Source organism: Castanea sativa, chromosome 5 (assembly GCF_040712315.1).
Source record: "Castanea sativa cultivar Marrone di Chiusa Pesio chromosome 5, ASM4071231v1".
Lineage (NCBI taxonomy): Eukaryota > Viridiplantae > Streptophyta > Magnoliopsida > Fagales > Fagaceae > Castanea > Castanea sativa.
Window position 1 is genome coordinate 57,002,728 of NC_134017.1, and position 24,240 is coordinate 57,026,967.

A 24,240-nucleotide genomic window follows, 5' to 3' on the forward strand; every position below is an offset into this window, starting at 1 on the left:
AAGTAATAACAGACTATCCATTTGAAAAGTGTACATTTTTCTATATAAAAAATAGCAATTTTAAAATATACCATTTGAAAACATAATTTAAAAAATCACAATAAAACGTTTGACTTGAGATTTTAGGCTAATTTGTTTGTGTTGGGCAATTTTTGATAAGTGCTATGTCCGCATCATTTTTGCAACACTTTCACAACAAAATTTAGGTGGTAAGTTTTTACTGGTTCTAATTTGAATTTATTACTGAAATTATATTTTGTTCACCAGTAACAACCTGTTGTTTAGAATTTGTTATGATAATATTGCGAAAATATTATGAACATAACATTTCTTGTAAATTTTTTGTTTAACATTCAACGGACCAAAATTTTGAAGAGGTTGAATTTTATTTGTAATGGGCTCAATTGTTATTAAGGGGGTTTAAGTTTTTTTTTTTTTTTTTTAGGATGGTCGATTTTTTTTCTAGGGTATTAATTTAAAACTCAAAATTTTTTTTCAGTGTATTAAAAAAAAAAAATTAGGGTGGTTATGTGACCACCCTAGTTAACCTTTGGCACTGCCACTGATTTTAACCCAGCATCCACAAAAATACTGGTATCACAACCAATTTCATTACTATCTGATGTGACCGATTGTGAGTGGTAAAAAAAAAATAGTGGGTTCATGTAAAAAGTACAAATAGTCTATCATAATTTGTCATGTAAGATAGTTGTAAAAAATGAGACTTAGTTAACTTAACTGGTAAAGTCTCTAATGGTTGAATAAGAAATCAAGAGTTTAATTCTTGCCTACGCCAATAATCAATTGCTATTTTAATTAGGGATAAAGTATTATTATCAAGAGCGTAACTCATAAATTAAAATTTCCTAAAAAAATAGATGGTGGTAAAAATAAGTGTAAAATTGACAGTGAGTATGATATTAAAACTCAAATAATTAATGCGCTACTTTTGGGCAGGTTTGGATTGTTAGACATAAAGTTGTCCACAGACACGACTCCTTTTCAAATCGACAAAATGCACGGATTCCTCTCCTCCACTAGGTAGATTAGAAAAGCTGGATTCCATTCAAATGATTGGAGATACATAACTTTCACCTATTTAAAAATATGTAACTTTTTATATGGTCGGTCAGGGCTTTAAATTTTAATTGAGAAACATACAAAATAGTTACTTCAATCAATAGGCTCTAATCTAACTCTTGGGATATTAATGTATGAATAAAGTTTCCCTAGATAGAATAAAAACTCAGTCCGGATAGATAATTAAAATCTGGAGGTTGCTGGGCCTTACTCTTAGTGAGTTTATTTATTAAAAAATGGTTATTTTGAGTGGCCATGGTTGTTGATGTGTTTACATCAGTGTTGACTTGTTTTCCTACAATCATGTAGTAGTGATTGTCGTTTAGCAAAAAGAAAAAAATGTACTAGTGGTTGTTTTCTTCACCAGTCCTTTATAAAATACAAATGCCTTCGTAAGCCCTGACGTTTGCATTTGTACTTTTGCGGCTCTGCCTCATTGACACCGCCATATTCTGCTTTGCTTGCTTCTGATTTGTCATCTATTACTACTATCATTATTTGATTGGACTCTGTTTATTATGCTGTCCACGCTTTAATGCATTACAGGTTTGTGTAAGAATGTGTTTAATAGAAGTTTCTCAACCAAAAAAATATAGAGGGTGTGTATTAATATTTTTCCTTATTTATTTATGATTTAGTCAATTTTTTTTATTAAATTCTTTTTCTTTAAATAGAGTGAAATTGTGTACAAAACTACAAATATAATAAAAAAAGGTGTATAAATATGATAATTTTATGTATGCAAACCAATAAATTATTGACACATTTTTTCTCTTTGGAAAAGTGTGTATTACAACACGTAAGTAAATAAAAATTTATTATTTACTTGACATGTAGCCTTGAGAATTGAGATACTCAAGAAGACCCTTTATTTATTTTTAATTAATGATAGTTGGACACTGACTGTGCACATGGGCACATAGTGCGAAATCGTGTTACTAAAACATGATTTAAAAAAAGAGTTTGTGCCGAGTATGTATTATTAGCTGACATGAAATAAGATTTTTCATTTATTTTTTTTACGAGGCTTAACATTTCTTTAGAGATAATTCATAACTTTAAAAAATAACATTGGTCACGGACAACATTATTAAGATTATATATGATCAATTATGCATGCCATAAAGTCGCTTATAGAATCTCTTGGGTATGTTTCATTCTGTTTGGTCCATTCCTGTAGTGGAGTGAGGTAATGCTCTCATTGTCAGTTATGGCTTTTTTGTTCTTGTTTTTTCTTTTTTGTACTGGTTTATGTAAAAACAGGAACTACATTGCATAAACCAAAGAAAACATATGAATCAGTTTTCTGTATTCATTTCTTGTCCTCTGTCTTCTTGTCAGCAATAAATGGAAGATGATTGGATTTTCTTTCACTTTTTTTCTCTGTTGTCTGTTCTTTGATAGAATTTAAATTAGCATTTGCAGAATAGAGATGGGTTTCTTTTCTTTCATGTATTTAATGGGTTCAAACTTAAAATATTTGGTGTTGTATTACTTCTTTCTGGTTTGAATGAGTATGGTTTTCTATTGTTGCAGGGAATTGAGTTAGCACAAAACTCTATCAAACACCCTTATAGTTGTTTCTAGCAAAAGTAAATATGAGTTTGTAATGTGGCCTTGCAATTGAAGATTTGTGAAATAAGGACTGAACATGGCTTTCGAGCCGTTAATCTGGTATTGTCAGCCTGTGGCAAATGGGGTATGGACCAGAGCAGTAGATAGTGCTTTTGGCTCATACACACCTTGTGCAATTGACTCTCTAGTGATCGCCATTTCTCACTTGGTTCTCCTTGGCGTGTGCTCTTATCGGATATGGCTGATAAAGAACAATTCCAAAGCCATTTGGTATCGTTTGAGGTCAAATTATTACAATTACATGTTGGGATTGTTGGCTGGTTATTGCACTGCTGGACCTTTATTAAGGTTGATGATGGGGTTTTCAATCTTTAATCTGGATGGACACACTGGTTTTGCTCCTTTTGAGGTGAGTTTTCATATTGTCTTAATAATGTTGCATACTATCTTCCTCATAACATGGCACTTTCAAATCTTAGCATGTTATGCAAAATTAAACATATTTGAAATTTGATATCTTTTAGCTTCAATTCATTGTAAAATGTTTAACCTGTAAAATGTTAGTTTGATAATCTTTATCTCTAATTCTGGCCGGAGGCAATTGTAATATTATGATAGTAACATGGTAAGTCGACTTGAATTTGCAAAATGATTTTTCTTTTCCTCTTGTAGATAATTGCTTTGATCATTGAGGCAGTTGCTTGGTGCTCCATGCTGATAATGATTGGCCTGGAAACTAAAATTTACATTCGGCAATTTCGGTGGTTTGTACGGTTTGCAGTCATCTATGTTTTGGTAGGGGATGCTGTGCTGCTCAATCTTATTCTTTCAGTGAGCAGTTACTACAGTAGGTTGGTTTTTCTTTCATTCATTTAGTGCAATCCTCACATAGAAAATTCGGAGTGGCCTCTGGTTTATTAAAGAAATGCTAGTTCCCTTTTCTTTTTATTTTTTTTTTGGTGGGGGGGGGGGGGGGGGGGGGTTTCTCAAGTGTCTTGAGAAAGTTGCATGTACGTGACCCTCTTGACGATTTGATATTGAGGAATTATTTGAAATCAGCTGTGAATAATCTATCTATGGAAAATCCAAGATTGATTTTAGAGTAAGAGAGGTAATGCTTGTCTGAAAAATGGATGGTTATTGTGTTAAAGTGGTCCAGAATAATTCAAAAAATGTGGGATTTCTGGGATTTCTCATTGTAAATCAAAGATCTGGAACAATATTTATGCATATATACCCTTGAAATATTTACTTACAGGGACAATAATTAAAAAAAAAAAACAATAGTAACAATTATAGTTTAATATCATGTTTAGTCCCTGACCATCAATTTGGCTACTTCATCATGTTAATATCAGTGGTCAATGTTAATTCACTAGAAACTTTAAATAACATAAGTATTTTTTTAAGAGCTAATTAAATATAAACACACACACACACACACACACACACACAAACATTATGATTTTAATTTTGCACCTTTATCACCTATCATTACTACAAAAATAACAAGTTTCAGTTTTCACCCCAACAAGAATGCTAGCGGGTTCCACTTAAGTAATCATTATAGCTATTGCATATAGGATACATGTCTTATTGGTGGCACTGTTTTCTGGAGTGGGATAACTTTTATTCATGCTAGATGCCAATGCATACTTACAATTCTATTTTAATCATGCAGATCTACACTGTATTTGTACTTAAGTACAGTTTGCTGCCAGGTTTGTTCCTTCTCTTTTACTGCCTCTAACGGTTGTAGGTCTATAACCTCTTCTTATGTTAGTTTTCATATATTCTGTTTACCCTGTCATAATTATAAATGGTCTGTGGATGAAGGCTAAGAATTGGCTCTAGAAGCTTTGTACAGATCTTAGGCTCTGTGTCAAGCAGTTAATAGTCACTTATCAATGCTTGGAAGGCTTCAGGGACATGGGCCTGGAACTAAAGAAATATAAAGGAAGCAACTACATATCTTAATCTAAATATGAGCATAAAATGGATGATGATATTATGGATTTATAATGGAAAGTGTAAGCATGAATTCGTAACAAGTGCATCAAAGTTGTATCATTCCTTGCTATGCTCCACTTTTTAAAATGAATTTGTGAGAAAAATATTAGTGTGGCCATTTAGGTAGTCTTTCTGGTTCCTGAAGGCATTGGACACGTGGATTTTGGCATCTTTTTACATCTATAGGATAGTGCTAATAAGATTGGAAGTTCTAGTCTGGGTCCTTAAGGCAAGCTGGCCTGCATTTCTGAACCTTGTCTTTAAAATTCTGATTAGAAACTGTATCCCGAAAGGCATAAGATATTAGGAAATTGGCCCTTGCATATCTGAACCCACTCTTAAGCCGTCTTTATCAGAAATTATTTGTCTCACAAGCTAAGATCAACAATGTTTATCAGGCTCACATATACACCATCCCCCTATCCATCAGGGCTGCCCAATAACAAAATAAACAGTGAGCCTTGCACGTGTTAATTAATAGAAGAACTTAACGGGATGGGGGTCACAAAGACTTGAACCAAGGGCCTCAATGACAATCTAGATTTGGTTTAATGTTAGAAACCAGCTATCTCAAAAGTTGAAGCAATAACAAAGTGGGAGCTCACATACACACCAATACTAACAATTCTGACAGGTCTGTAGACCTGGACTAGTTCCAACTTTATACTTAGTAGGCCATCACAACAACTTCTTGAGAACTAATGCAAACTGAGCCAACATTTGGATTAAGAGATCCTATCTTTGTCACTGATAGTCACTTTACATATTACCATGGTACAAAACAATTACCTTCAGTAGATATTTTGAATCTTGGCTTTTCTTTATAATTCCAAAGCATGTCAATACATTTCTTACTTGTATCTATTGTTCTGATACAGGTGTTGTTTGGAATTCTTCTTGTTGTTTATGTTCCTAATCTGGATCCTTATCCGGGTTACAGTATGATGCATGCTGAGCCTCTTGACAACTGCGAATATGAAGCTATTCCTGGAGAAGAGCAAATTTGTCCTGAGAGGCATGTCAATATATTTTCCAGTGAGTACTTACTAAAACTAAACGGTCCTTAATGCCAGGAGTTATAGGATATCCTACTGGTTCTTCACTTCTTGAGTTATTGGCTTTTTGTTGAGGAGGGAGCAATTAAAGCAATACACATAATAGACTAAAAAGTGGTACGCACTTGGCAGTTGTGTTGGTGCAGGACTTTAATCTCTAGGTGTTCTATTTGATGCACCAGAACAGAGAAAAAAAGAGTGAACCCATTTATGATCCTAGTTGTTGTGTCTTTACACCTATCTAGTCATTTCTCGTGTTTTCTTGGTAAATGAAAATAATGTTGTGAAACAGGCAATATAAGCATTTTCCAGGTTCTTCTAAATTTAATGGTTCTTATTTTTGGGAGAGGGGGGGGGGGGGGGGTGGGGGTGGGTGGGGTAGGAGGGGATAGAGATGTCTTAGGATGGAAGAAAGTGTTTTCTTCGTACTTTCATCACTTTTACCATGATGGAAGATCGGACCTCCAATTACCTTGACTTGCTTACCTTTGGTTAATTTTCCGTAGGAATATATTTTGGATGGATCACTCCACTCATGCAGCAGGGTTACAGGAAACCTATCACTGAAAAAGATATCTGGAAGTTGGACACATGGGATCGGACCGAGACACTTAGTAGAAAGTTAGCATCATGATGCATTTATTTTATGTGCCTCTTAACAAATTCATAACCATTGTGAAACATGTTTGACAGTGTTGATTTTGCAGGTTCCAGAGATGTTGGATTGAAGAATCTCAAAAGTCAAAACCAAGGCTTTTAAGAGCATTGAATAATAGCCTTGGGGGAAGGTATGACATATATATATATATATATATATATATATATAATTTCTTTTTCTAGATTTTGATGACACTCTAAGCTTTTTGATATGTGATTGGATTTTAAATGTTTTATGTAGGTTTTGGCGTGGTGGCTTCTTCAAGGTAATGATCTCATTCCCTTTGTCCCCCTCTCCCCCTTTCCTTTTCCATTTTGTCAAGGATTGTTCAGGATGGCATTATTGCTCACCAATTTATTCATTATCTGCATACAATATATCTTGAAATTGTGTGTATGCAATCTACTGTCTTGTTGCAAAAAATCATCTTTTATCTTTCAACATTTGAAGGTCACAACTAATTTGAATAATGCCTTAATCTGTTAAATGATTTTGTATGATATATAATTCATAAACTGAAATAATTGAATGGATATTGGTGTGCATCGACAGATGTAAATTAGATATTACTAAATGAGGACTTCTCTATAGATGCTTATGCATAGGCATCTGTTCTAAAGTTTACTCATGAATGGATATTGGATCTTAAATTTCGTATATCAAATAGAATTTCACTAAATAAAATAATTTCAATAAATTCTCATGCATTGATCTTGATACATGGAGATCTGGCACTTATCTTATTTTGTAGATTATATAAAATTTAAAGTTTCCTTTTGAATGCAACAAGAAAGATTTAATGGGAACAGTATTAAAAGTGAAACATAATTTTGTATTTGACGACATTTTGGAAACTAATTAATTTTTCATTGAACATTTTGTAGATTGGCAATGATCTTTCTCAATTTGTGGGGCCAGTTCTATTGAACCATCTCTTACAGGTCTGTTACTTTTTTGCAACTTAATTGATAAATGATGTTATTTCAAATTATTTACCGCCTAAAAAGGGTGTCTGTCTTCTATATAAATTTTATTAATTCTCATATAAAAAGGCTGTGTTTGTTGAAATCTGAAGCATTAAACACTGATCCATGTTTACTAGATCAAATTTAAGACCTCATAGGTCTTATGATTGGACAAGCTTACAACCTCAGTTTATGAGCCTTAGTTTCATAATGAATATGGAAATTTTTATGATCTAGTAAATAATGTAGAAGTTGGAAGCAAGAATGGTCATCATTTCTGTTAAATTATTATTCCCAAAGCTTAAACTATAGGGATATGGTAAATTTAATCATTTTAATAGGTGAGGCCCAACATGTAGGATTTTTAATGGGAGGTGAGTGGAGGAAACAATGATCGAACTTAGGACTTCTTGTTTTGATACCATGTTGAATATTAGCTCTGATACCATGTTAAAGTATCGATTGTCTCAAAAGCTTAAATTATTGGAATATGGTAAATATAATCATTAAATCACATACTTCTAACAATTTTTAAAGGGGAATAAAAATTAGGAGCTTCATTTCCCAAGAAATTTAAGTCAAGTGTGTAATTTTGAAATGGTTGTTAGAAAGATGGTCTATAAATAATGTAGATGTCAAGTGCCTTGTAGCTCAATAGGCACCTCTTGAGTTCAAATCCCCCTTCCCCCAACTATTGAATTATGAAAAATAAAATAAAACAATGCAGACCATGCAAAGGAAGGAAATGAAAAGTTATGATTTCAGAAACATAAAAAAAAAAGTCTATTAGCCCATAACACTTGCACCCTGCAAAATCCTTATATCCAAAGAATTATCAAGTTGAAGTATAGACCATTTTTGGTTGCTAAGATCAATTCATTCTTGACATTATTTTCTGTGATGATGAGAAAGATTGGACATGAATAAAACTACCTTATTTTGAGATTATTCTGCATTCTCAGTTCTGTTACGGTTTAGCTATAAGATGAACCTTGTTCTGAGGTTTTGGACCATAAAAGTTCATAACTTTCTTGTTACTGCCTGCAGTCCATGCAACGAGGGGATCCAGCTTGGATTGGTTACATCTATGCCTTCTCAATTTTCGCTGGGGTGGTATGACTTCTACTCATACTATCAATATTGATATTTGAAAAGTTGCTCTTGTGACTAGGTTTTTTGTTGAAAATTATAGCTGATCAGCAACATTAGTCAGAAGGGGAGACATATATTTAAGTAAAAGGCATTCATGAGAATGGTTTTAAATGTATTACATGAAGGGTAGCAGATGAGGTCTAGCTCAAATGGCACCTCCACTTGTAAGAGTAAGGTGAAGGGTGAGGTTGTGGGTTCATAACCCACTGGGAGAGTGTGTAACTTGTAGGTTAAAGATATGTTTATGTGAAGAAGTGTACCTTGAATACGTAATGGACATTGTTGGATTACATTTTGGGATTGTTTCTTTAAGTTGCATTTATCATTCATCTTCAACATATTACGAGGATTTCTGGAGGTAGGGGTGTTGCAGGGATTTTCTGTGAAATCTTTCTGTGTGGAAAATTTTCTTGTAAATCAATAGCATGGCTGTACTTCATTGACAATGTATAATAATTAAGTATGGTTCTTTTTTTTATATGGTAGATTTACTTCAATAATTATAGTGAAGCATGTTGCTTTCTGGTTGGTTAAAAATTTTATTACTCATTGAATGAAGTGTCTATTATTCATTGATTTTTATACTTGCACTCATCAAATTATGGCTTGGTGAGATGACAACTGCATTTATTATTATTATTTTTTTGTCAAATGGCAGTAGAAAGAACTTTTGCTTACCTCTGAGAAAAGATACTAGTAGTTGACTTAGGAGCATTGTTTTGTGATTGGTCTATATTTAGATTAAAAGAAGATTGACTAATTGTTTATTTATTTCAGTCACTTGGTGTGCTATGCGAATCTCAGTATTTTCAGAATGTTATGCGTGTTGGTTTTCGGCTGAGGTCAACTTTGGTAAAGTTTTTTCTGTGTTAGAAATCTTATTGTCTATGGCGCTTTTGTTTCTGTACAATTTCAGCCTTAATTGCCTCTTTGGTTGGGTCTAGCCATGCGACTCAAGTTTCAGTTGAAGAAGTGATTGTTTCTAATTATAGGTGGCTGCAATTTTCCGCAAGTCTTTAAGACTAACACACGAGGGTCGCAAGAATTTTTCCTCTGGAAAGATAACCAATATGGTGACGACTGATGCTAATGCACTTCAGGTATCCTCTAACTCAGTGAATAAGCATGCTGGAAAAAATTTGACCATATTATAATTATTTTGGGGAAGGGGCATGACTGAATTAATATGTTCCTTATATTGTTTAGCAAATATGTCAACAACTTCATGGATTATGGTCAGCTCCATTTCGTATTATCGTAGCTATGGTACTTCTTTATCAGCAACTAGGTGTAGCTTCACTTCTGGGATCATTATTGCTAGTTCTCATGGTCCCTACACAGGTCAGAAGACCTTATTTTCTATCCTATTTTGATAAAATGGGTTGATTGCATGGTTCTTTACTATTTTTCCAATTTTGTGATGATCTTTTTTTTTTTGCTTGTTTGTTTTCCTAGAAGTAATTTTGTGCAAATATTCTTTATTTATAATTTCAAATTCCATAATCTGACCCTAGCACAAATTTACCGAACTATTTGGTGCCACTGATGCATCCCTAATCCTAAAGCTATTAATGTAATGTTTTTATCAGAAAACCCAATGAACTCAACACTAGTGACAAAAGAAAGTTAATGTGTTGGTAGAAAAATTGAGAGAACAATGAAAAGAGGTTCATAGATTGGCACTAAATAGACACTCAAAAAGGAACCAGTCCTCAGCCTCTGAGAAAAGAAAACAAACCAGACTTAATCTTCAACAAAAGCCCTTTGAGATCCTTAGGCAGACTGAAGAACAGCTCTGAAATTTGAAGTCCAGTTTTTAGGTGCTCAGAGATAACACAGAATTAGTACAGTTTTATATGATTTTTACCAACAACAACAAATAAGATATCTTAGGACATTGACTCTGTCCCTTGGACTCTTTTATTTCTTTGACAGTAGACATTAATTTTATCTAATTATACTCTGACTAACTTGATCTGTCAAGGACTGGTTTCATAATGGCACCTACACCTTTAGTGCTTGCTGCATGAATCATATAATACAATTTAATTTTCTATCTGTAAGGTCACATATAGTTTTCTAGCGTACTGCAAAAACATTCTGGGTTTGATAACAACGATGATTTAGTACTTTTAAACCTTATATTTGCAGATTATGGGTCTATTTGGATACCGTTTATTGTTGAAAACTGAAAACATTATAACAAAATAGTTTTTAAATGTGTGAATAGTACCGTGGACCCAGATTTAAAGTTTTTTTTGCTGAATTCCATACTTGTGGGTCCCGTGAACAGTGCACGGGACCCGCAGAAAAAAACTGAACGCAGCTGAAATTGGATTTCAGCTGTATCCAGACTCACACTATATTTCTCACTTAGATTTGTGATACTAATTGGTTTTTCTATTTATATGTTTATAAAAATTTAGAAATTCTTATAACTTCGCAATGAATTACTCTAAATTTGTACTAAGCTTGATACACATTATTGGCCCACTGCCTAACATGGTAATTTCTTCTGCCATGCAACATGTGAGGCCTGTATTTGGATTGATAGTTACTCAGGGGGCCTACTTTGAGAGGGGTTTTAGTTTATGCTTAGTTTGATTGGTTACAAACTGTTTTCATATTAACTGCTTATAAAGTCTTACATTATTGTTTTAAATTGTTAAATTATTGATTCTCCCAAAAGCTTAAGCTATTGAGATATGGTAAATCTAATCATTTAACCATACAATTCTAACACCTTCCTCTTACGTGTGGGCTGAAACTATATTTTTAATAGGTGAGACCCAACACGAGGGATTTTAAATAGGAGATAGAGTGGAGGAGACTGAGATTGAACTTAGGACTTCTCACTTTGATACCATATTAAATTACCGATTCTGCCCAAAAGCTTAAGCTTTTGGGAAAATCAGTAATTTAACAATTTTGCAAAAATTATTATGGTTTATATAGACAATGGAACTTGAATTTGTTAATTTCTACCTGAATTGTAATTAGTATGAGTTTTCCTTATTTCATACAATGTCTCTGATGAAAGCTCATGTTTCGTGTTTAACTTGTGAGAACAGACTGTTGTGCTTAGCAAAATGCGGAAACTGACCAAGGAAGCACTGCAGTGGACTGACAAGAGAGTTGGCCTCATGAATGAAATTTTGGCGGCTATGGACACTGTGAAGTATGGTTAATTTAAGAAAGTTTTATGTTGTTCAGTGCATGACACTGTTTGTTTTGATAATATGCTGAAATTTGTTCCAGATGTTATGCTTGGGAGACAAGCTTCCTATCTAAAGTTCAAAGCATAAGGAATGACGAGCTGTCATGGTTCCGCAAAGCACAATTACTATCAGCTGTATGGCTCAAAACATAATCTTGGAAAATTTCTTCTTGCTCATATCTAGTTCAAGAATGTCGGAAGCATGATGATACTATTTGTTTTTTTAAATTCCTCATCATCACTGTTGACATGAAGTGTATTTAGCACTACTGCTTGAGTTAGAAACCAAATTTGGCTGACTGCATACTGCAAGTATGATTGCTGTAGAGAAAATTGATTATTTTGTCTGGCTACTACTATGCTTCCACAGTAGCATGATGATCAGAAAAAATATTGCACCTCTCAGCCAATGTCAGAGTGAGATTAGAGTGCAGTGAAATTGGTCGTTATAGTTAAATGCTAGGGCCACCTGATAGATTGCATATGCAGATATATAAAGTACTGGGAAGATATATTATTTTGGAACACCGGAACTTTATTGTTGTTGAGAAAAAAATTATGATGCATATGTTAACGTGATCTGGTTCTCGCAAATGTAACATTTACATAGTGATCTTGATTGGTACAATAAATGTTACCCATAGTTGACTTATAATGACTAAATTCATGATCTATGATCAATTTAAAACCAATGATGAGGCAATTTGAAACCAGCAACAGCATATGCATCAATTCCTTTACATGGTATTGTAAATATTAAATTACCGATTGTCTCAGAAGTTTAAGCTATTAGGAAATGGTGTATTTAATCATAGTTCTAACAGTCCTTCTCACATGCGGGGTCTAAACCCCCCCTTAAAAACAAGAGCCTAACACTTGGGTTTTTTAACATTTTAAATGGGAGGTACAGTAAAGACAAGGATCGAACTTAGAATCTCTTGCTTTGATACCGCGTTAAATTATTAATTTTCCCAAAAGCTTAAGTTATTAGGAAATGTGGTGAATTTAGTCATTTAACCATAGTTCTAACAGTAAATTGCATTGGATACAACATGACATCTCATAATCTGTATAAATGAGCTTGCATTTTGTGTTCTGTATGTCTTCATTCTTAGCTTTTATGTTCTTCTGACCAGCTAAATGCCCTCTTTGCAGTTTAACAGCTTTATACTGAACAGCATCCCAGTTGTCGTAACAGTGACCTCTTTTGGTTTGTTCACTTTGCTGGGTGGGAATTTGACCCCAGCACGGGCATTTACATCGCTTTCTTTGTTTTCCGTGCTGCGATTTCCTCTGAACATGCTTCCCAACTTATTAAGTCAGGTCTGTCTATTGTATCTATACCTTTTGTATGTAACATGCATCCTACGAGACAACTAATATAGCATTTGTGTAAAATTCTATGCTTCAATTATATAGTCTGCCTTTTGGGATTAAATCCCATTGATATAGTTCTGCAAATTCATTGGTTATGCTAGCCTTTGCTGTTTCAGTGTGCATTTTGACCTTTGCCTTGATACAAAGTTATAAGCAAAAATTGTATTTTTACATGACCAATATATCAGCAGTTATTCTTTGAATTACTCATGCTATTCTAGTTTGACAGGTTGTAAATGCTAAAGTGTCATTACAACGCTTGGAGGAATTATTATTAGCTGAGGAGAGAGTTCTACAACCAAATCCACCTCTTGAACCTGGGCTTCCAGCTATTTCTATCAAGGATGGATACTTTTCATGGGATTCAAAGGTCAACTTTTAGTAGTATTTATTTTTTAAGTGAAACACCTCGTACTTTTAGTAATCATGTCAGATTTTCTTTTTATGGTTTATATAAAAATATGTTCATTCATTTGGACCACATTTCTACTAGGGTTTCAGTACTCAATATGGAAAATCATGTCAAACGAGAGGTAAACAAGATGCATGGCTAGAAGAGGTAGTGAATCATAAGATAACAGTAGGGTGGATGAAGTTGAGAAGTGCATCAAGAGTATTATGTGATTATAGAATACCTATAGTTAAGGGGAAATTTTTTTAAGAATGCTATAAAATTTGCTATGCTCTATGGTATTAAATGTTGGGCTGTTAAGAAGCAATATGTTCATAAAATTAATGTAGCTGAAATGATAATGTTAAGTTGGATAAGTTAAACACAAGGAAAGATAGGCTTTGAAATGAGGAAATTCAATTAAAAATAGGGTTGGCACATATTGATGAAAAGATGAGGAAGAGTCACTTGAAATGTTGTGTGGTCTTGTGTAGACGAGAGCATTAATGCACCGGTGAAATGCAGTGAGTTCATTTAAGGTGAGGGAACGAACAAAGGTAGAAGAAGACCTAAAATAACATTAGAAGAAATAATAATAAATGACATGTCAATTAGAGAGGTAATAGAAAGTATAACTTTGGATAGAATAGGATGGTAGAAAAGAATACATGTGGCTGACCATAGATAAGGGGGAGCTAGTAGAAATTGTTCGTGGCCCACAGAGAGGTAATGACTCACATGTGAGGGGGAGATGGTTGGCCATACACACGTGAGTGAAGTCTCATATTAAATAATAATGAGGAGCGAGTAGTTAATATAACATAGTTTGGCCCAAGCTCATAGGCTTTAGCTTCGTGTGTTAAGTGTTGTCCGTATAGATTATACTAACTACTCAATTTGAGTCTCCATAAGGTGTTATCTCTACACAAAGACCAAATTACCCCTTGCCAATTGCCATTACTTTTTCTCATTTTTGTGATAATGTTAGACTTTGTTGACTCTCAAATGTGCTTCTTTCCCATTTGTATTAGCATTCTTAACATTCCTATCCTATACAGGCAGATAATGCCACATTATCAAATATCAATTTGGACATACCAGTTGGCAGTTTAGTTGCAGTTGTTGGTGCCACCGGAGAAGGAAAGACATCACTAATATCGGCAATGCTAGGGGAGCTGCCACCTGTGGGAGATTCAAGTGTTATTATCAGAGGAACTGTCGCCTATGTACCTCAAATTTCATGGATTTTCAATGCTACAGTGAGTTGCAGCTTGCTTATATTCTTATTGATATTACATGTCCTATCTACTTACTGCTTTGAAGTTCTCCTTGTGTTTTACTCGCAGTTATCTCTTACTACCATGCAACCTCTTGACTTTCAAATTCATTCTTTCAGGTACGTGAAAATATATTATTTGGCTCAAAATTTGAACCCACACGATACTGGAAAGCTATTGATGTAACTGCAATGCAGCATGATCTCGACTTACTTCCAGTTAAGTGAATTTAAAAAGTCATATCTTTACATTTACTTCTTATTAATAAACCCAAAAAATTGTAAAAAAAAAAAAAAGTCCTATTAATGAAATTATATCTTTCTGTTATATTTTCTCTTAGGGCCATGATTTCACAGAGATTGGTGAAAGGGGGGTGAATATTAGTGGTGGGCAAAAGCAGAGAGTTTCCATGGCTAGGGCTGTATATTCCAATTCCGATGTATATATATTTGATGACCCTTTAAGTGCTCTTGATGCTCATGTTGCTCGACAGGTAGTATATTTTGTTAAGTGGTATAAGATCACCTTAAATTTACTTGTATTCCTACTTAGTATATTGCCATAATTATAATTCCTTGAGATAAAGATACACCATTAATTTTGAAAGTAATAAAGTTCTGAAATACTTGAAGTCAATCCAATTTCCCTGTTTCTTAAGCAAAAAAAAATCTGATGCAACACCAAATTCTCCAAGGGATTTGCGGGAAACAATACACTCCATTTGTTTTGATAGAAAACCTTCTGTAAAGATAGTTTTCTGTATTTTCCAGTTTTTGTCAAAAAAAAAAAAAAAAAAATTCAATGAAAAACTATTTTTGGTCAACAAAAAAATTATGACTTATTTTTAGAGATTGTTTTCCACTAAATTTTTTTGTAAAGCAACTCTATCTCATAGCAAAATAAATAAGGAAAGTGAGGAGATTGTTTTTCACTCATTTAAGGTTGCTACCAAACATAAGAAAATGAGATAATTTTATAGAAAATACTTTTTGGAAAATAACTCATTTTCTAGAAAACATTATTGTTGAAACAAACAGAGAAAAAAGAAAAAAAAAGGAGAAAAACCTAGGAATCAACACTTAGGATTATTTAGAATAAAAAGAAAGACGAGAAGAAGGATAAAGCCTAGGAGTCAACACCCAAATCAGTATCCTTTTGAAAGGCTAAGCAGAGAACTGAAGAGATTCTTAATCTGCTTCTCTACTTTTTTGTTTCTTATGCAGTCTTATTGCTTTCTTGTTCTTTTAAATTTTGAAAATTAATATTTTTTCCACCAAAATCTTTAAAAGTGATATGCTCTTGAAGCCATATTGTATTATTTCAAGCCATAGTTGTTTCCAGGTTTTTAATAGCTGCTTAAAGGAAGAGTTGAGAGAGAAAACCCGGGTTCTTGTCACAAACCAGCTACATTTTCTGCCTCAAGTGGATAGGATTATCCTGGTCTTTGAAGGCATGATCAAAGAGGACGGAACCTTTGAGGAGCTATCAAAAAATGGTGTTTTATTCCAGAAACTAATGGAAAATGCTGGTAAAATGGAAGAACAAGAGTATGAAAAGGAAGACAACAAAACCTATGATCAGAAAAGCACTAAACCAACTGTCAATGGGCTAGAAAATGATTTTCCAAAAGATGCAAGCCTGAAAAAGAAAGGGAAAGGAGGGAAATCTGTGCTTATCAAGCAAGAAGAACGAGAAACAGGTGTTGTTAGCTGGAACGTTTTGATGAGGTAGTATAGTTTTAACTTTTAATACTTTGATAATTTCCAAAATTATGGAAGATCATCAATTTTTTTGTTGGGTCTTTCTGCTACAACAACAAACAAAACTTAGCACAAAACTAATTTATAAATCCCTTTTTCTGCACCTTACATTTTCTAAATTATGAACTCTAGAGCACCCTAATATAATCCAGATATGGCAGTGAAGCCATTGCTAGTCTAATTTGGACCTTGATGTGACTCAATGTTTAAAATATTACATTTCGTTCAATGTAGAACATGCACTTATGGAAAAAGCTATGTCAGTATTGAACACAAGGTGGATACTACATGAGTGTAAACAAAAAAATTTCATGTTTCTTGGAATAAACCCAAATCTGTAATGTTGATCCTGAATTTTCCTAGAAATAATAATCCAAGTAACAGATAAAACAATTCTATGCTCTGGTTAATTTCTGTAATATTGTTACATACAACCTTTGGCATTTACCCGTATATATCAGCCCTAGAACATTATTCAGAAACCATTGGTCTCTAATCTAATTGGAAATATTTTGCTGAATAGTAATATCAGTGTAGACACAAAAAAGCTCCAGCATGTTCAATACATGCTAGACATACACCAGAAAATTTTAAAATTATTACATAGTTTAGTGACAGATACCTGGCTTACAAGTGTGGCATATGGGTCCAGTAATGAAGGCGGCAAAGAATTATGTGTGCACATATGCGTGTATGTATATATTTATATATACATATTGATACATAGATGTATGTACATATGTATACATAAAAGAGTCATAAAAAAGAAAAGAAACAGAATGAATAGGATGGGGAGAAGTAGGAGAGGAGAAATTTTTATCTGCCTCCTGCAGAATAAATATGTGTTACTTCTATTATGCAACGTGTAGCAGATGTATGCTAATTTTGGGATTTTACTTCTCCCCTGGAGCCTTCCAAACCCAATTCCAATCAGCTTCTATGCTTTTTTTAAGTCCGAAGCAGAAAATGGTATCTCACATTGAACTCATTTCCTAGGACATATATCGATTCTTGTATGAAAACAAATATATTTAAACAAGTTAATGAGGTAGCCAACTTAAAAAAAAATTAGTGCCTTTTCTTTTTCTGGATCAGCAGTAGCTAGAAAGCATGAACTAGAAATTTTCAGTTATGCAGCTCCAAATAGAGAAGAATGTCAGAAAACATATCATGTGGCCAAACCCAAGTTGCTATGGTATAAGTTATTGAGTTGGGTTGTGATTGGATGCATAATACGAACCATTCTGCCATTATTAGACCAATCTCTTTTCTGGATTACCTAAAAGGGCCATGGATGTACTTTTCCTGATTACAGCCACTAACCAATCATCATGAGTCTCTTTTCCCAGAGCTACTGTTTATATAAACTAATCTGTCATTTTATGACTTTTTTTCCTCTTTTGTCAGTCATTTTATGTGATATGTTTGCCTTGGTCCTATCTGCAGGTACAAAACTGCACTAGGAGGCATTTGCGTTGTTATGATACTCTTTATGTGCTATCTATTAACAGAAGGTCTTCGAATTTTAAGTAGCACATGGTTAAGTTTTTGGACAGATCAAAGTACTTCTGAGAGTTACAGACCTGGCTACTACATTCTTATTTATGCCCTTCTTTCATTTGGGCAGGTGTGTCTGCAGTTACTAAATAATTGGAAAATGTTTTTTTTTTGGCAAGTAAATTATCCTTTTTCCCATCTTGATCCTACTGTCTGTTTTTCAACTTCTCCAAGGATCTGAAGTTCTTTCAATGAAAATATATTAGTCTTGACAGGTAAAAGAAATACCAGTATGAAATATGAATAAACCCAATACAGTGGCAGAAAACATATTAGATGTTTAGGAGGAAGAAAGAACTACATTATCTTTTCCCTTTTCTCTTTGTTCTATATTTTAGAATAACTTAAAAAGTATAATATGAACCAGAAGAAAAATATTAATACATCTGTGATTGGTATATATTATAAAGGCTTATTCATCCTTTACTGATTCAGGTTGCTGTGACACTTGCAAACTCCTATTGGTTGATCATTTCAAGTCTTCGTGGTGCCAAAAGATTGCATGATGCCATGCTACATTCTATTCTAAGAGCTCCAATGATATTCTTCAACACTAATCCAACTGGAAGGATAATCAATAGGTTTGCAAAGGATCTAGGTGATATAGATCGCAATGTAGCCAATTTTATAAATATGTTTCTGGGCCAAGTGTGGCAGCTTCTTTCAACTTTTGTTCTGATTGGCACTGTAAGCACAATATCGCTATGGTCCATAATGCCACTTCTGATCTTGTTTTATGCAGCCTATCTATATTATCAGGTAGGTTCAGTATACCATTTTGATTTTGTCTTTTGCTCTTTCACATGTTTGACATTGTTTGGACGTGAGATTCTGATTTTCTGAGAATTAATGCTGAGAGATTCTATCACTAGGTATCAGCCACTTAGGGTATTGTCATGGAAATATTCATTTTCTCATTTTAGTGCATGTTAAGGGTTTCCTAAATTAAATTATCCATACAACAAGGACTATGTAAACCCAATCTACCCTGTCGGAAGCACGTACCAGAAGAAGGATGGAAACCATCTATTTACATTATCACCTAGGTTGAGTAAATTTGTTTCCCTTTATCCTGTGAAATTGTTTCTGACAAAAAAATTGGTGGAAAAAAATGTGATAGCACCTAGCCTCCGAAGAAGAGCTTTATTGGCATGAAAGTGCAAGCCTGGGTACAAAACTTGTGTTCATACTAGTACATTAATATTTAACTGTTAGCAAGCAATATATATATATATATATATATATATATATATATATATATATATATATATATATATATATTCTATGTTTCTAATAATTTCACCTCACCACACCTCACCTCACCATATTCCTATTCCACTTCATTTATTTTTATCGTATATATTTTACTACAGAGCACATCCCGTGAAGTGAAACGCTTGGATTCCATTACCAGATCTCCTGTTTATGCACAATTTGGAGAAGCGTTAAATGGTTTGTCATCCATTCGTGCATATAAGGCATATGATCGGATGGCCAACATCAATGGGAAGTCTATGGACAATAATATCAGATTCACTCTTGTGAATATTAGTTCAAATCGTTGGCTCACCATAAGGTTGGAAACATTAGGAGGCGTCATGATTTGGTTGACAGCAACTTTTGCTGTCTTGCAGAATGCAAGAGTGGAAAACCGGGTAGCTTTTGCATCTAAAATGGGTCTACTTCTCAGTTATTCTTTAAATATAACAAGTCTATTAAGTGGCGTTCTGAGGCAAGCAAGTAGGGCTGAAAATTGTTTAAATTCTGTTGAGCGTGTTGGCACATATGTAGATTTGCCTTCTGAGGCTCCAGCTATCATTGAAAGCAACCGTCCCCCACCTGGCTGGCCTTCATCTGGAACAATTGTGTTTGAGGATGTTGTCATGCGTTACAGGCCTGAACTTCCTCCTGTCTTGCATGGATTGTCCTTTACAGTTCCTCCAAGTGAGAAGCTAGGGATAGTTGGCAGAACTGGTGCAGGGAAGTCTAGCATGCTTAATGCATTATTTCGGATAGTAGAAACAGAAAGAGGACGAATTTTGATTGATGATTGTGATATTGGTAAGTTAGGACTAACAGATTTGCGGAACGTTCTTAGTATCATACCACAATCACCGGTTCTTTTCTCAGGTATGCATACTTAGGCAGCCTTATATTGCTTTTTAAATGGTTTGAAATGATTATATTTCCTATTTCTGTAATTTTTATTTTTATTATTTATGGCCATACAAATGTATTTGTGGTAGTTTTTTCAGAAATATTTATGTGCGAACTGAATGGTTATCATATGGTGCATATTTGATTGCTTTCCTCTTAATGACATATGAAGTGAGTTAGTGTGTCTTTCCCATGGGTTGGTGCATTTGCATTTGTATGTCTAGATGCATATGGTTCTATGTATATGCTTCTTTCTCTTGTTCTTGGGTTATGTTTTGATTTTTTGTACTTAGGAGTGCTCCAACTGTATTCAGCATATGCATGTTGCAATCAGCCAAACTGTTTACACAAGTTGGCTGAATTAGGAAACAAACTTTTGTTTATATGAAATTTAATGTGTCTGATTTTAAAAATTATGTGGTCACAAAACTTCCAAATTTGAAATACATCATTATAATGGTTATCTTATTTTTTCTAGGAACTGTCCGTTTCAATATCGATCCTTTCAGTGAGCACAATGATGCTGACCTTTGGGAGGCCTTAGAAAGGGCAAATCTAAAGGATGTCATCAGGAAGAATTGTTTTGGTCTGGATTCTGAGGTATCCAACTATCCTTACTTAATTTTAATGATCAAGGTTTCTAGGGTTTAGAACCTAAAAATGGATTTGTTTTGTACTAGGATACATCCTAAATGTGGGTCATTGATTGCACTCCAAGTTATTGTGATTGTAAACTTCTTGTAATCCCCTTGATATGTTACCTGTCACTACCAACAGTTTGTAATATAGAACAAACAATGGTAGGGCTAAATTGTATGACATTAGAATTTTTGGTTGCTGGAATTTTTCCTGGCAGCAGTTATTTGTGGGAAATTTGGATTGTGTAGGCAATGGTTTGTGGTGGAAAAGGCTGGAAAAATAGGTTGGAATGAGGTTTATTTATGGAGTCATAAGGTAGTTCAAAAAAAGACAAGGAAAGGATGAAAGCAGATCTGGTTCATGGATGTTAACAGTAGTTCATGAATTGTAACAGATATGGCTGTGGATTTGGAGGCTAATAATAGGTGCATTGTGCTGCGTTTCTATTCTAGGGATTCTAGGGTTCTTAGGGTGAGAGATCAAGGTCAGATTGTAGTCTTGTAGGCTGGATGAATCGCAGAATTTTGAAGAAGATAGATTGGTGTCTTTTACACAAGCTCTAAGTTTGGGGATAAAAACTACAGGCAAATGACCAGTGGAAATCCTGAGTTTAATAAGCTACCTCATTACAGTAAAGATTCCAATCATTCACTGACTTGTCTTTTTTTACCTTTCTATATGATAAGAAAAGAATAATAAATTCATATCAGAAACCATTACGACATGTGTATCATATAAAAATATTTGAAAGAAATAAAATCGATAAAGAAAAGTGGTGCTTGAAGTGTCTAGTTGACTCCAATTTCATTATGAAAAGATATAAAGAAAATGCATGCGGTGAGAAATTTAGTTAGAGGAAAGAGGTCTTTTTTTAAGTTACCATTTTGCTTCAACTATAGTACGTTGAAATAAAAGAAGTATTACCAATGCTAACCAGAAAGTACTTTCACTTGAGTTGTGTCAAGGTCTCAGAGGGAGGAGAAAATTTCAGTGTTGGACAGAGGCAGCTGTTAAGTCTTGCTAGAGCATTGTTGCGAAGATCAAAAATTCTTGTTCTTGATGAAGCAACTGCAGCTGTTGATGTTAGGACTGATGCGCTTATCCAGAAAACTATTCGTGAAGAATTTAAATCCTGCACAATGCTCATTATTGCTCACAGGCTAAATACAATCATTGACTCTGATCGAATTCTTGTACTTGATGCTGGTCAGGTATGCCCTCATTAAGGCTATTCTTGCAAAAGTGTTCCTACTTGATAGGAATATTTGGGTTTATAGAATATTAACCCTGCAACTTATAGGATCCATAAAATAAGATTGAGCAGCCAAACACAACAATCAGCTGGCAAATTTCATGCTGATGTAAATATTGATCTTTCATTTGTTTTTGGTCTCAGTTAAGACTATGTACCATTGATTTCAGGTTTTAGAATATGATACTCCAGAGGAACTTCTATCAAATGAAGGAAGTGCATTCTCTAGGATGATCCAAAGTACAGGGCCTACAAATGCTCAGTATTTACGTAGCTTAGTATTCGGAGGTAAAGAAAACCAGTCCAGTCAAGAAGAAACCAAGCAGCTAGATGGCCAAAGGAGAAGGCTGCCTTTGTCCCGCTGGGCTGCTGCTGCCCAGTTTGCCCTAGCTGTTAGCCTCACTTCTTCCCAAGATGACCTTCAGAGGTTACACATTGAAGACAACAACAATATACTCAAGAAAACAAAGGATGCAGTTATAACACTGCAGGGAGTTTTGGAGGGGAAGCATGACCAAGTTATAGATGAGGCACTAAATCAATACCAGGTTTCTACAGATAGATGGTGGTCTTCTCTCTACAAAATCATTGAAGGTCAGTTTTAATATCTCAGCATACACAAGTTCCATCTGCGGGCTTTTATGTAAATATATGCTTACTCCCATGGAAGCTTTTCATGTTTCAGAATTTGTATATGGTGCTTCTAGTAATGACTCATTTGTTTTTTTTTTTTCTTCATTACTTAACCAGAAATTATTATATTCTCAGCAGTTATGTCTTGTTATATTTGCTTATCTGCAAGTTCAATCAATGATTAACCATATGAACTCAAACTCAATTGTTATGTATCTGTTTTGGTAAGATATATTAATTAAGTCTTTTTGCCTTTGTATTCACAATAGTTGAAACATATTTTAGCTCTTAAGTTTAGATAATCTTTTTTTTTCCCTCTCCATTATTTTGGGAACCCTCTATGATCTTGATGAATCGAATTTTCCCAAATATGGAGAATATATTATTAAAACTTAGTTTCCTTTTGTTTTTTACTCTAGAAGACATTTTTATTGGAATTCTTAATTGGTTGGAAAATTTTGATAGTTGAAGAATAAATATTTTCACATATGCTTTTCTCTAATATTAGTTTTTTGTTGCAGGTCTTGCTGTGATGAGCAGGTTAGCTCACGACCAGCATCAACAATTAGAATATGATTTTGAGGGTAGATCTTTAGATTGGGATCATGTTGAGATGTAGGGACAATGACAACAACTTGATACTTACAATGTCTTGTTGATTGAGAGGAGGAATCAGTAATATAGAGTATAGACAGCTATATCTTATAACCATTTATGTAGAATAATATGTGGCTGATCCCAATTAATGTGTTTATGTCTTGATGATCCATATCCAACCCCAGCTTTTGGGAATAAGGTCTTGTTATTGTTGTAAACTTTTGGTTATACAGATGTTGTTATCTGGTGCAATGTTTCATTATCATTCCAATAAAATTTGAATGTAGCTTCTAAGTTTTTCATGCAAAGGTAATAAATGATTGACTAAAGTACACTTTTGGCAAGTTTTGATTTGTTTCATTTTCCTACAAGAGGCTCCTCTAGTGAAATGTTTATCAACAATCAGAAACCATTCCAAAACTCCAGTCCCCCATGTCAATTTTGTTTTTGTTTAAAGTTACTATAAAAAAAATTTTGCAAATTGATGTGACATCCGCCTATGCATCTACTTACTCAATCCGTCCAATCCACTCCACCCTGCACCAACCCACGAAGGTATGATATTGATTACCAAACGGGTTGGGTGAGTTTAACTGTTAGAGCGATGGTTTAGGTGGGTGGCAGGCGGGTTGAGCCTTTTAAAAACCGCTAAGACCTGAACCAATTAGCATGTATACATCTTCCGTTAGTAAATTTATTCCATATCAAATTTAAGTTTTTTATTTTTTTATTCTATTTTTCCCCCTTTTTTAACTCTATGATTTACAAATATTAATAGGAAATATAAATTATGTTTTGCCAACATATTTGCATGCATACATAATGATAAATAGTATAAATAGTAAAATGATTTTTAAATTTTTGTGTACAAAACAACTAAAGCTATCC

At 34.0% G+C, this 24,240-nt stretch overlaps 1 protein-coding gene across 3 annotated transcripts; it reads left to right on the forward strand.

The window, feature by feature from the left end:
* Nucleotides 1-2,129: 2,129 nt before the first annotated feature.
* On the forward strand, nt 2,130-23,696 carry LOC142636553 (ABC transporter C family member 12-like). 3 transcript variants are annotated; one of them, XM_075810808.1, is made up of 28 exons: nt 2,130-2,269; nt 2,617-3,064; nt 3,328-3,506; nt 4,337-4,376; nt 5,544-5,700; nt 6,227-6,341; nt 6,428-6,508; nt 6,619-6,643; nt 7,263-7,319; nt 8,391-8,456; nt 9,273-9,347; nt 9,488-9,595; nt 9,702-9,836; nt 11,567-11,673; nt 11,754-11,847; nt 12,868-13,035; nt 13,319-13,459; nt 14,539-14,739; nt 14,877-14,975; nt 15,098-15,250; nt 16,099-16,484; nt 17,964-18,144; nt 18,510-18,833; nt 19,448-20,204; nt 20,710-20,831; nt 21,836-22,081; nt 22,293-22,716; nt 23,277-23,696. In XM_075810808.1, exons 2-28 carry the CDS (start codon nt 2,732-2,734, stop codon nt 23,372-23,374), a joined length of 4,872 nt encoding a protein of 1,623 aa, XP_075666923.1. In that variant the 5' UTR covers nt 2,130-2,269; nt 2,617-2,731; the 3' UTR covers nt 23,375-23,696. The 3 variants fall into 3 exon arrangements, with proteins under 3 accessions (XP_075666923.1, XP_075666925.1, XP_075666924.1); XM_075810810.1 differs by lacking the exon at nt 9,702-9,836; XM_075810809.1 differs by lacking the exon at nt 8,391-8,456.
* The last annotated feature ends 544 nt before the right edge of the window (nt 23,697-24,240 follow it).

Excerpts from the sequence above, each read along its gene's own strand:
- LOC142636553 (XM_075810808.1), top strand. The coding sequence starts at position 2,732 with ATGGCTTTCGAGCCGTTAATCTGGTATTGTCAGCCTGTGGCAAATGGG. Across the intron at positions 5,701-6,226 it reads GCATGTCAATATATTTTCCA|GAATATATTTTGGATGGATC; the intron begins GTGAGTACTTAC and ends AATTTTCCGTAG. Across the intron at positions 8,457-9,272 it reads TCTCAATTTTCGCTGGGGTG|TCACTTGGTGTGCTATGCGA; the intron begins GTATGACTTCTA and ends TATTTATTTCAG.